This window comes from Ixodes scapularis, unplaced genomic scaffold, assembly GCF_016920785.2.
Source record: "Ixodes scapularis isolate PalLabHiFi unplaced genomic scaffold, ASM1692078v2 PGA_scaffold3__209_contigs__length_174095766, whole genome shotgun sequence".
Classification (NCBI taxonomy): Eukaryota; Metazoa; Arthropoda; class Arachnida; order Ixodida; family Ixodidae; genus Ixodes; species Ixodes scapularis.
In genome coordinates, this window is record NW_024609868.1 from 40,179,893 (window position 1) to 40,193,331 (window position 13,439).

The 13,439-nt window shown below is 48.9% G+C and overlaps 1 protein-coding gene across 5 annotated transcripts in view; it reads right to left on the bottom strand.

Annotated features, from left to right (window-relative positions):
• LOC8038800 (CCR4-NOT transcription complex subunit 6-like) overlaps positions 1-13,439 on the bottom strand; it is a 231,898-nt gene that overhangs the window by 145,853 nt on the left and 72,606 nt on the right. Inside the window, exon 1 of one of the 5 annotated variants that reach the window (XM_040207175.2) lies at positions 9,754-10,521. The exons of the other annotated variants lie outside the window; for them this stretch is intronic. Within the exon in view, the coding sequence (XP_040063109.2) occupies positions 9,754-10,507 (754 nt within the window). The 5' untranslated portion in view covers positions 10,508-10,521. Of the gene's footprint in view, positions 1-9,753; positions 10,522-13,439 lie in introns of those variants that run through there. 5 annotated transcript variants of the gene reach the window in all.

Below are 13,439 nucleotides of genomic sequence, written 5' to 3' on the forward strand. Positions count from 1 at the left end.
GCACGTCATCCTTGGGCAGACGGTTTTGATGGCCAGAAGTCAATGGTCATTAAAAAAGGATGCTGTGCCATGTCTGTTACCGAATTTCCCTGCACATCTCTTCAGCCAGCCACGAAGAGCAGCAAACAAAAGGCTTCCACCCATTGAACCGTTGCTCAGGCTATGTAAGCTTACTTACATAAGCTCAGGTTATCTAAGTAAGACAAACGGTGAAGAAGGTGGCCTTTCGCAGTAGTGTTCTCACTCAAGGGGTCTCATGTAGATACTTCACATATCTACGCTTGTAAATAGCTTGTAAATAATTTTATTCGTGAATGTATTCAAATTGCGATGAGAGTACTTTAAATGGGTCTGGTTTGTGAGTGATTGAGTTGAATATTGCGTTACTACAGTGACTTTGAGAGGAGTCTGGAGAGAACGCGCGTTATCTCCACAATCCACTCAAATAGGCAATTCCTGAAAAAAAAAAAAAAATCAAGCAAAAAGTACATTTACATTTTGAGATTAGTTTATCCTTTTAAAACCGATGCACGCTAGCGGAAGATTCGCGACGGATCTGGTGGAGCACTCCACGTTGTGCGGGAAGAACCGGTCTCACGGCGACGGCAGCGCCACTGTTTGGCCAGGTACCGCAACGGCCCCCGCGCTACTCAGGTGAATGGCGCTCGAGTTCCCAAACTGACCCCCCCCCCCCCCCCCCCCCTCTAGTAACGTTGTGTACAGTACGTTTCTTGCATTTTATTACACGTTTGGCCTGTGCTTTTCTGTGTATTCCTCCCTTTTTGTCCTCGTCTCTTAAGCGCTGCTTTTTTTTTTTTTTTTTTTTTACGTAGAATTCGTATTAACTAGTTCAATCGTCCCTTCTACCACCTCATCATCTTTAGCTCTTACAGCGTGGAAACTTCAGCCTGCGAGGCGTTCGTGGAAATGTCAAGGTGCTAATGCCCCCGGCGAGACGTTTTTTAGCCAATCCAGAGTTTTGCACGTCACACGTGACTATGCGCACCTTCCAAAGGACACGTCCGTTCGCACGTTATTGGACTGGCTTGGACGGCACTATCGAACTGTGCGGTAAATCTGAAACGAAGTTTAGTGCATGGGCGCAGCCATAACTGACCTTCACCTTTGTTCCTTTTTTTTTTTTTTTATGCATTACTGTGGTTGCGAGACAGGTTATTGACCTTATGGATGCCAGGGCGTTGTTGTCGTCCCAAAGGCGGGTCTCGTGTGGATTCATCACTGGCCATTTCAATGGGTGCGCGGGCATCTCGATAAGCCAACAAAAGTGGTCAGTTATGGCGGAGCATACCTGCAGTAGCTCTTGTCGCTCGTAAAATCGGTCACCTCGTGTGCCGCGAAGTTACCTCGCACGTGTAGCTTGTTAAGATCTCACGTGGATTAAAATCATTGCTCAGTTCTTTGCTGGCACATACCATGTGTGGCTAATAAATAACGAGACTGTTTTTTTTTTTTTCTTTTACTTCTTTTTTAACTTGTCAAGAGCGAACGGTGTGCTGTATTGTTTATTTCCAGGTCAGGCGGCAGACAGTCTGGCGCCGGCGTTTGTCAGAAGAGGAGCGTATAATTGTCACCCTGTCCGGATGTTGCTGTTTTTAATCATTGAGCAACGAATAAATTTGAAATTCTGCATTGAAAATGCAGAATTTCAAAATTTTCAAATGCAGAACTTTTTTTTAGAAAAGTATAAGTGATATTTTTTTTTTTTTTTTTTTTTACTTATTTACGTACAGCTGAGAAACCGAATGTTCATCGATGCACTGGAAGAGTCCCAGTTCGCCAGGGCAGAAAAGGGCGCGCCAGAACAATTCGAGGCAATGATGATTGTGTTTTTCGATATCAAGGGGCTTTCTTCACGTGGGTTGGGTATCTGAAGGAGAGACAGTTAACCAAGCCTACTACATCCCTTGACGACTAGGAGCACTGCTTTCAGCAACAGAAGATTCGCATGGAGAGGTGGAAAGACAGGTAAACAAATAACAGTTAACAACATTATTCTCTTTTTTTTTTTTTTTTTGTAAGGTTAGTTTTGTAATTTAATAGTCACACCTAGTATCTCCGGGGTACTCGATGATTCGACACAAAAACATACCAACTTTCTTTCGATTTGATTTTAGCTCGCTGTAGAGGCTTCATTTAGTCAGTGCATCGCGACTGGTAACCCGTGGTTTCGAAAGCGCACCACGCGGTAGTGCACCCCCATTCCAAAAGCTACGTATATCCCCCATGTTGCCCCCAACACAAGGTGTGGCCAAAACGCTCCTCGGTTTTCCTTTTTCTACGCTTACTGCCATCGCCAACAGCCTCCCTCCCCCTCTCTCTCTCTTTCTCTCTCACACACACGCACATAAACATTTCGGTGCCGCAAGTCTTTCCAATAACTAACTCACGCGCGAAGCCCTCAAACACACACACACAAAAATAAAACGCACGCACCTCAATTGAAGCAAACAGACAATTAGAATACAACGGAAGGGACCCACAAGAAGCCGGCCCGGCCGGTCGTCCCGGGACAACAACGGAGTCGTCCTCCCCATCCGCCCGGTCGAGTGACGTCTACGACGTCTCCGTCGAGTCGGGAGACGGCGGCGGCCGTCCTCCCGGGGCAGGCTCGCATAGATCACGTCGCCCCGAAAGAAGAGGCCCGTACATCAAACGCCGCGGGACGCCGGACAACAACGGAAGGAAGCGGCGTCTGCCGTCACGAGCACCAGCATCTTCCCGCTAGGTATCCTCGGCGTCGTCTTCGCCCGGCCCTTCTCCTCCATTCACGCGCACGCTGCCAGAAACGCTCACGTTAGAAAGAGAAAAAAAAGAAAGAAAAAAAAAAAGAAAGAAGAGGAACCGAGCACACGTTTCCCCGGAGAGCCGACAAACAAACCAGTCCCCAGAGTAGAGCATAATGGATTTGAAAACCGCGCCCCTAAAGATACAGACTTACATCAACAATATATATGCATGCTGTTTTTTATTTATTTATTTAAATACGCCAATTGATTTGCCCAGCACTAGTTCAATGCTGTCAGGAGGGTCGCAGAAAGCTTTCAGTTGTTAACCCCCACAATAATAATAACAGCCGTACAACTGATTAAATTCACACTTCACACCAGAGAGACACCTTATAAACGAAATCGGACTCTTATTTCTCGTCCGACCCCGAGACGAGAGTTTTCGCGCCCTACGCGAGCCGACGAAGGTTGACGTAACTTAAAATGGCCGGGAACCGCGACCGTTACGACCAGTTTACGATCGCCAGCAACTCGGAAAAGGAGACGTGTCACATTACGCCGAGGCTATAGCGCGGGTAACAAGCCGTAAAATTATAGCCGCCGATGGACGGAGATTACGGAAAGCGTACGTCACGAAATCGAATCTCGCTTCGGGCATCAACAGCTATAGAGATGTCGCGAACTTAAGCCTCGAAGTTCAACTAGTTCGACGAACCTTCGATTTAAAATTCGACACAGTTCGACACGTGGACAGTGCTGACCAACTTCTACATAAAAAGTACGAACTTTAGGATACAAATAATGTATAAAGTAGCTCATTCTATATTTTTGTTAATGATTATCAACGTTTACACAAAGTAAAAGTAAACGTGTACGCTGCTCGACACTCTTAGCGCGAATAAACAGCAGTCAGGTTTTTGTTGTTGTTTTTCTTTTATTTTTTTCCCAAGAATATAGAGATTGTCATCAAAGCTTTAAGCGGGTGGAAGGCGCTCATTGGCACCTGCCACTAACCCTTCAAAACAAAATGCAGAAATTCACCGATGGTAAGTTCATGTTAAGCGTCGCGCAGTGTCCGTTTAATGCTTTAGTTACTGTATTATTGTAAAACAACGGAACAATATATCCAATCAAAGATCACACTTTTACACCACCAGATGACACCAGCCTGTTTTCAGTTTTCGCGCATGCTCATGCTTACTTTAGTCAAGAGAACCAGAGTGCACTCCTTTTCATGTAAAAAAACAACAACAACGTTTTCATCATAATCATCATCGTCAGCGCATGCGCACAGCAGGTCGGGTTTTGTCGTACTTTGCGTTAGAATTTTGAAGAAATCGAACATGGTCGACCTCGAAGCAGAAACCTCCGCAGATTCGCGGCATCCCTACAAACAACCTCTCGCGAAGACCAGCGCCGATTCCGTTGGAAGTTTGAAGAGCGCCGAGGGTGGGCGTCTTTCTCGGGTCAGCCACCCCGCGACGGCAGACTCGACAACCGCTGCGGTCGCGTTGGCGATTACGCCGAGCTTAAAAGAACGCTCTACGCTTACGGGCCAAAGATAAACGTTTCTGGAGTGTCCCTCCCCCACTCTCGCCAGCGGTTCAGAAACGTAAATAAATAAAAGAAGGAGGCTTAATCTATACGCGCACAACGGCGATACCCGCAACGGTCAGAAATGCACGACGGACGTGCTAGCCGCCGAGATAAGGCAAGCAGACACGCGCTTCAAAAAGCTAGTCTGGTCACCGTCGGTGGAAAATGCTTTGTCCAGACGCCAGTCTGGCAATCGGTGTGCACGCCTTGGCAAGTGTGTTTTGACTTCTGGCTATGTGGCGCAGGCTATACCGCCCGTTATCGAGGGTACAGTCGACATCCATCCATCCAAGAAGTACACACAAAGGGAGCAACATGTCGGAAACCAGAGGCTGTACCTAGCTGCACACCATTCCGAACTCGAGTCCCTTTCTCTCTCTCTCTCTCTCTCTCTCTTCGTCTATCTGTGCATATAATCAGCTCACGTTCCGATACTTTAAACAAAAATTTTATTCACGACTCCAGCGACCTACGAGGGCGCCACCGCCAAATAAACATGGCGGCTGTGTCCAGGTCGCGTCGGCTCGGACGCCCCCGCCTGAACGGGTGGCGCATTCAGTTTAACAGATTTTTTTTTGTGTGTGTGTGTGTGTGTGTGTGTGTTTAATGCCCAATTTTATAGGTATTTATAAATAGGTGCAGCATAGCCGAGCCAAAGCGGCTATGCTGCACAGTTTGTTGCAATGTGCATACCCGGAAAGAGAAATGAGAGCAGCTGTTTCTCTCCACGACCGCATCTGCTGATCTTGTGGTTAAATGAGAAAGAGGAAATAACCGACTTGATATGTTCTGCTCTTGTATCTATCGAGTAAACGAATTAGTTTGCAACATTGTCTACAGGCACGGTACTCAAAACAGAGAGGTGTGGCCGAGTCATGGTTTTTCTTCAGGACCTACAGTGCAAGAGCCTGAACTGGGGTGACATAAATGCCGATGCTCGCTCTGAAATCGGCGGCGGCACGTAGAAAATGTTCATCAAATATGTATTTTAGTGGTGAATTTGAACTTGTCAAATTTCGAAGTGTAGCTTCCCTCCGGTAAAAAAAAAAACGAGACCAACAACTTTGCCAGGGTCAAACGACGCTCGCAAACGACTCTGTCGTCCACGAACGCGTTCGTGTTGACGTGGGCAAGCTTGTTGGTCTCATTTTTCACAGGAATGGAGCTACGCTTTGAAATTCCACAAGCTGAAATTCCCCACAAAAATATACGTTTGATGAAAATATGTGATTGGAACGTGCAGGCGCCGAGTTTTTTCGGACGATTTTAGAAGGAGCCTTGACGTTTATGAGAGCGCACTTGTCACTGAAACTTTTGCAAGCAGAATAAACTAAATGCTCGCTATTAAAAGAAAAAAAAAAAAAGCTTGCTTTAACTGTAATTCGGTATATCGAATATTTACTAAATGTACTGCCCATACTACACGACGGACGCCACAGCGAAGCTCGTCGTCTATTCATTCGGCAAAACGTACAAACGAACAAGTCGTTCATAGCCAACGCATTCACTGAAAACAAGGGTAAACTAGTCGAACGCGTTGGATAAAGGAAAAACAAACGCCGAATGCCGTTACCGACCGCATTCAGACAGCAGCGAACATAGCTTGGAGCGGGCAGAACCGGAAGCAAGGTATAGCCACCAAAAACGTTTCGCATGCTTCCCGATAGATGGCGCCCAACATTTGCGGAACATTTGCAAGCAAAGATTAAGTGAATTGTGGCAGAAAGCGAGAGAAAACTAAGTATTTTCTTATTAACTCATGGCAAGGAGGTTTTATAGCCTCACTTTCTTTCCAGTGCGGAGTGAATATAGATTTCACATTTAAATATTCTAAGCTTAAATGGTAAAACAGAATGGCTAGGTGGCGTAAGCTACCGCCCGATCCAAAGGGCTCGGCCGGATTCATCCATCCATCCATCCAAAGGCCCATTGCATCTTAAAAATCCCCGAGTGGAACCAATGACTGAGTAATTGGATCTGGATTCTAGCGAACGACGAGGATCAAAACTATCATTTGCACCGGAACCCATAAAATGAGAAAGTTGCTGCTGGTTGGTCAACCTTGGAAAACATTTTTGGGTCAATGTATTTAAGGCCTTAATTGCGACTCGCCAAGCACACTAGACTCGCTCTCACAATAACCGTAGAGAAAAAAAAAAAATAATTTCTGCAGATCGCATTCAATTTGCCCCATTATGCGGAGGATTAAGATACTTCAGTAGCATTGGCACCAGTCTTTCGTTGTTTTATAAAAACGCGTAAGTTTCAAACGCAAAAAAAAAAAAAAAAAGTTTTTTTTTTCTCAGGTCTTGGAAGAACTTTTTTTCTGAAGCCCATTAATTGTGCGCAAAGCTTGCTTTTCAATTTTTGTTTCTGCTTGGGATGACAAGAGAGTTCGTTCTTTTCTGTCCGTCATTTTATTGCTCCTATACGTCTCAGAGTTACTTTGCCGACGAGTATGGTTGCACGGTTCTGGGCGAGCTCTGTAAAGGAACAGATGCGCGGAGTCTTAGGGTGTAGTTGGCACCGGAGTGCTTACATGGAACAGTTTTCGCGTGTGCTCTAAAGGCTCAACCACATGAGACGTTTTTCACGCGCCCCATCCGCGTCAGCGTCTCCTCGCGTGTCAGCGCGCGGCGCTCCGTGCCGGTATCTTTCCCGGCCAGATTTCGGCGTCGGCCCGCGCGTCGCTTTGTTCCGGGCAGGGATGAGCAGTATTTCAAATACAAGTATTTGAAATACGTATTTTAAATACTTTGCGTATTTTGCATTTGTATTTAATTACAAATTGGGTAATGTATTTGACGTGTGTATTTAAATACTAAAACGTGGGTATTTCAAATACAAGTGTAATTAAATACCATTTTGTGGGCGAAAATACATCCCTCAAATTTATTGTCACTGTCCAGAGCTGGAAGAAAACTACGTTCTGCACCGAATGCAGTGTCTCTCAATCAAGCATAAGCGTTTAGCGACTTTGTGATTACGGTGCTGGTCCAGGGCAAGAATAGTGACGAAATCGACGTTCACAGGCAGACTGGCTAAATAGGTGCCTGAGACAACTTGTGATGCTTTCCAGCCTGATTTCCATCCATATTTTTGCCTGGAACATTCTAAATGCGCGGGTCGTCCAGATTTTCGTAACTGGTGCGAGTTGCAACAATAAAGGATTCTCTAGCTAGTGCTGCGCGTCTTGGTCGTATCGGTTCTTTGTTGGTCTATACCAAAATGTAAACGACAAAAAAAGCTGCTTGAAGCTCTGTACTATTTTCACCTATTACATCCAAGCTGATCACATTCTTTTGTGATTATATTTCTAGTACGTTACTAGAGCCTCGCACACTAATTCCCGAGTGTGCCATGCAAAATTAAAATGAGATACCCAGAAACCTGTTGCAGGTTCCCTGAAGTCGCTGACGCGAATTTCGAGGAATGTACTTGGAGGAGACCAAATACATTTGGTTGTATTTGTATCTTGTACTTAATTGCTTTTTTTGGAAGTGTAATTAGATTTGTAATTAAATACATATTTGACGAAGTATATTGTATTTGTATTTCGATACATATTTGCACGTATTTTGCCCATCCCTGGTTCCGGGTGACGTCGAGCGACGCGCGCCGACGCTGACGTGATCGAGGCGCGTGAAAAAAAATGCTCCATGAGGTTGGGGCTTTAACTTCAAGATGGATGCATCCATCTTGTGTTGATACGGGGAGTGAACGTTAACCAGGAATTATCACAAACACGAAACGAAATAGTGGGAGTTTACGGTCCAAGCCAACGAATAGTACCTGGCACGCCTCTGGGGAGGACTGGGTATTAAATCGGCTGATCTGGAAGGGGGGGGGGGGGGGGGGGGGGGGGGGGGGGGTCGTTGGCATTTGTAAATACGGTACGAAATATTCTGCAAAGCCGAAATGAGGTTGAACGCAAGTTATTGCGGCGAAAACTCATAGAAAACCCGACCAAGGTATGACACTACCATTAAAACGGCTCTTAGGTCAGGATTTGAGACTTCTCTTTACACGTATGCTACCTCTTAAAGGCCCGTTCACACTCTTGGAACCGAGTACGACCGAGAGAGACCAGACCGGTTTTTAATCCTCTCGTGACGCTGCAGCGCATCCGGTCCTAAGACGTCGCAAGAAGATTAAAAACCGGTTTGGTCTCTCCCAGTCATACTCGGTTGCAAGAGTGTGAACGGGCCTTAACACACCATGACGTATTACTGCGCATTCCATGTCTATCAGTCGTGTGTTTATTATCGACAAACGCAAGCATAGCACCCTGACTGGTGCCCCAATCGCACGGGCTTGTCCGCACGAGCAGAGACATGGCGGCAGCCAAGCCTTGCTTGCAATCGTCTATACACTAAAAAAAATAAAGAAGCAGGGCACGCGATGAGATAGCTAAGCTCGAGAGTAATTTAGCCCTCGAAAATATTGAAAAACATTATATCGCGGGAGATAAATTATTCGGTACCTCGTTCCCAATATCTGTTCATTGATCTAACGAAGGAGGTCAATGAACGTGGCTCAAAAGAATCGCACGGAGAGTGGCATACTCCTCGCTAAAGGTAACAGAGTTCCGATATGGAACAGTTCCCTCAAAATCAGCGCAAAAGAGCGAAGCCGGTCAGCGTTCCTCCAAAGCACGGACGTACCGGTCGACAAACCACGAACACAGCCAATCGCACTTGAGGTTCCCGGCGCAAAAGCACGCGGCGTGGGCGCACGTTTCGCTGCGCTCGCACGTTCCCAGGGGAACGATGAGGAGCGCGGAGAGTAGCAGCGACACGCGAGCCTCGAATCGGCGTGCAGCCGCGGGTAACCGATTACAACGGGGAAACGAGCGCGCACCTTCGCAACCCAGTCGCATCTCGAAACTGGGGCCCATCGCGCAGCCAGAGAGCGACCGTAATCTGGGATGAAGGATGCAGTCGGCGAACCATGGCTCACGGAGCCGAACAACGAGGTACGAACGAAAACCGAGAGAAAGAGAGACTGTCCGATTCGTTTTTCTACCGACACAGGTGCGGCGCCAAGCCCCGACGGGCTGGGCGCAGGGCTGTCTCCAGGATCGTCAACCTGTGGGTTTGTTACATATTGTGGGGTGGAGTTGGGGGGAGGGGGGTGCGTATACTGTAGGTTTGTATTGAAACTTCTGCGGGGTGCTAGCGGTGGTTGGGGTTAGGCTTATACTTGTAGATTATGCAGTTAAATTTGGGCATGAGCGCCGGCTAAAGCTGCGCGCGCGCACTCCACTCGTCGAAAATCCTACACAAAGTTGTCCACGGGCAGAGAAGAGTTCAACTCAACCAGGGAATTCGCTAGTGGAATACAAATCACTGGGCAAAACGTCCGCGCCTGGACGCCCGACCGCATTCACTGCCGTCGTCGTGACACTCACATTTGTAGCCGGCGACGGCGTCGTCCCAGCAGTCGCGTCCGAGGCGTCCCTGGAGCGGCGACACCGGCGGCGTCGGGTAACCCGTTAGCGAGAACGTCGGCGGTGCACTGGACGACGCCCCCACCGGGGCCCGGCACAGGGCGCAGGCACACAGAGCCGACGGCGCGTTGGGCGGCCCGGGTCCCAGCCCGAGTCCCGGACCGGGCGCGGACGCCGCGCGTTCCCGCTTGCGCCGCTTGCGGGGCTTGAGCACGCGCGGCAGCGGGGCAGGCTCGTCGGACGCCTGGCTGCCGCCAGAGTCCGGCGTCGACGGCGGCGTCGGCTGGCACGACGACGACGACTCCTCGGCGGCACAGCAACACGCGGACGACGTCGCACCACTCGGGGTCGCCTTGCGCGCGCGTGGAGCCAGCACGAGCGGCGAGCCTTGCGCGTGGAGGGCCAGCTGGGAGAGCGACACGATCTGCTCCTCGATGCCTTGCGCCGACGACGTGGGAGGGGACGGCGGCAGCGCGATCAGCGGCACCCCGGCCCACGCGCCGCGCCGGGGCTTGGCGATCAGGCACGCGCCCAGGAGCCGCTCGGGCCCGACGGACACGCGCATGCCTCTCTCACCACCGACGACGACACATGCAGCCGCTCGCGCTGCAGCGCTCGGCCGCTCGCCAGCTTCTGGCGCGCCGGGCGAACGCCGCGCGCGGGCGAGCGCTCGCCGATCGCTCGGCGAGAGAGGAGATCCGCCGCGGCGCCCCATTGGACCGGCTCTGGGTCACTGGGAGAGCGCAACAGGGGCCGCTTCGGCTAACGGGACAACCACGGTGGCCCGGCGCAGCGCGACGGAGGGGGCCGCTTTTTCGGCTCTCGCTCGCTCGCCCCGAAAAGAAAGAAAAAAGGACACCCCCGAAACGCGCCAACTAGGTGAATTGGCAGGTGCGCGCAAGCACCTCTCGGATTCGCGTTGTAATGACCGTAATTCGGGTGGCGATCGCAACGCATTCCCACGTGGGACACACACACACACACGGGGGGCTGCCGCTGTATACGTGCTCGGGTAGCTAGCCGGGCCTGGGTGGGCGGCCCAGTAGGGGAACCCGATGGTTTCGACGGGCGACCACCATGACGGGCCAACAAAGAAACTCGACTCTACTATCTTTATATTTATTTACTCGTTGTTCTTTCAGTCTTCGTTGGCTTCACGCGAGAGCAAAATGGCGGACGGAAAAAGGGTAAAAAAGCTTCGATACTCAGAAAATAAAAAAAAAAAGGAAAGGAGGAGAGGGTACCACTCGGAAAAGAGCGATAGCAGAACTCGATCGAAAACAGCGGCAGCAGCAACGAGGTGCAAGAATAGCGTAATAGCGCGGCGACCAAAATTATTGACCCGCTCAGTGGACCCGACTTGATTCGACAAGGCCGGCATTCTAAGCGGGGAAGTGGGCAGAAAGAACCCAGTTGGGCCGATAGTTCGCTGCAGGATCCTGCCCGGCACGGAAGGCACAGTTCCGACGTCCGATCAACCGCCCCCGGAAGAAACTCCGGCTACTTTTTGGAGAAAGCAAACGTAGGCTATAAAAAAAAAAAAAAAAAAAAAAAAAAAAAAAAAGGTGTAGCAGCTAGACTGAGCACGACTTCCTGTTCCTCAATTCCGAGCCCAACCCTGTCTTCGGTTAAAACGACAAAGCTCTTTTTTTTAGGCTACAGTGGATACGCAGGCGCGCGCAATAACAGCGGTATGCGTGAAAAGGACAAAGGCGAACAAGTAAAAGTCTGTGAAACAAGTTGGTACGAGAACTTCCTCATACGACGACAATGAACGGAAAGTGAGCACAATGTTTATTTCCACCTTTCCAAGCGAAACTCCTGCCCGCTCCTTACGAGCAGTAGGTCCCTACTAAAAAAAAGATGACAATTTTTTTTTTTTAAAGCTAACGCAGTGTGTTGAAACAGAGTAACTGCGTATTTGTGAGCTCTGCCTCCCTAATCCATTCGCTGCGGTAACCTCGATGACATATCACAAAAATCGGCATTCCTTTTCTTTTTTTGTTTTCGGATTTTTGTAATTCAGATACCCTCGTTGAGAATACTCGAAACCCCCAAATATTCGAGAAACTCCGGTATGGCTTATGTAAGGCGCGATCGAATTCTCTCAGGTGAACCCAATAATAATAACAATGTTAACTAAAGAAACAAAATGAAAAAAAAAAAAACACGAGCGAACACGTTTTTTTTTTCTTTTTTTTTTCAGATTGGACTACAAGAACAGTTTAAAAAAGCGCAAGGACACGGCCACAGCACTGCTCTATATTATTTGTACCATACACGCCCAACCAAACGCTGTTGCTGACTACAAGATCCGAATTTAAGCCGCGACAAACAAATACAAACAAAAAAGGACACCCAAAAAGCAAACGGCCCACGTTGAATCTTCCGTGGGTATGCCACTTAAGATTTGCGAATGACACATGCTATCGTGACGTCTGCGATCAGCTCACGTTCCTGTATTCATGTCGAACGAGCGCCGGAACACCAGCTGGCCTTCAGTTGCTGCGCGCTGAAATGTAAGCTAATTGACACCATTTGTCAATGTACTAAGCGAATTTCAGGCGCTAAGATTGGCCTCCTAACCTCACCGCCTAATCCACTCACAAATCGGTTCATCCAGGGTTGCGGTTCCTGCACAAACTTCGAAGGAACAGAGCAGATCGTCGAATCAACCTCCAGAACGATCGTCGAATGGAAACGATGACCCCCAAGGTTGGGCTTCACTGCGGACACGGATGCGCGTCAGTGAAGCCAACCTACGCGCGGTTCGAGCGAGAAGCAATAGGGACTTTTCGTAGACCGCATATCCCTTTCCGCTAAGCTCTCCGCAACGAAGAAGTTGCTACTGCGCCTGCGCGCCGATAGCCTTGGTTGTGGAGTTCCGGTTATCGTAGCGGGTTGCGGAGAGCGTTGCGGGACAGCGGAAACGGTCTACGAAAACTCCCTAATAAGTCGTTCTTTCTAGTTTCGAACTTTTAACGGAGAGTAACGGAGTCGAGAGAGTGACCACTTCCTACGCGTAACCGTGAAACGCCTTATCACGCAAGTGCGCAACAAAAACGACACATCATCAGGATATATGTGAACGTGTGGCCTGCTTCATCCTTGTCAAGTGATCCCATTATGCGACTTTGACAAGTACAGACATGAACAATGTGAGCTGTAAGAGTAACAACAAAAAATAATATCCCGGCTGATGTTAAATTACTGCTCTCTACGAGACTGAATTGAGCAGATCTTGCCATCGAGTCGAATGCCGGCAGGCGAAGCGCAGCCTCAAACCCAAGTTCGCTCCCGTTATCGGTTCAAGATGGTTTTTCGACTACTTCGTGTTTCGACTATTAAATCGAACCCGCATCGTCCACGGAGAGCACGGGAAAAGCACGTCAACTGTCTCTGGAGTGCGACTGATAGCACCTACCAATGTTCACGTGTCTCCTCAAGCGTTCTCCGTTTAACGCAACCATTCTATCGGCGATGGCCGATTACGAAACTTACGAGTCAGACAAACAAAATTAACAACCGACATGACGATAAACAGGCACTTAGGGGAAACAAGCCGAACCCGAGGACACGACACGAATGACCCGAACTGGAGACGAACACACACAAATACACTCCCGCACTCACGCGCGAAGAAACGC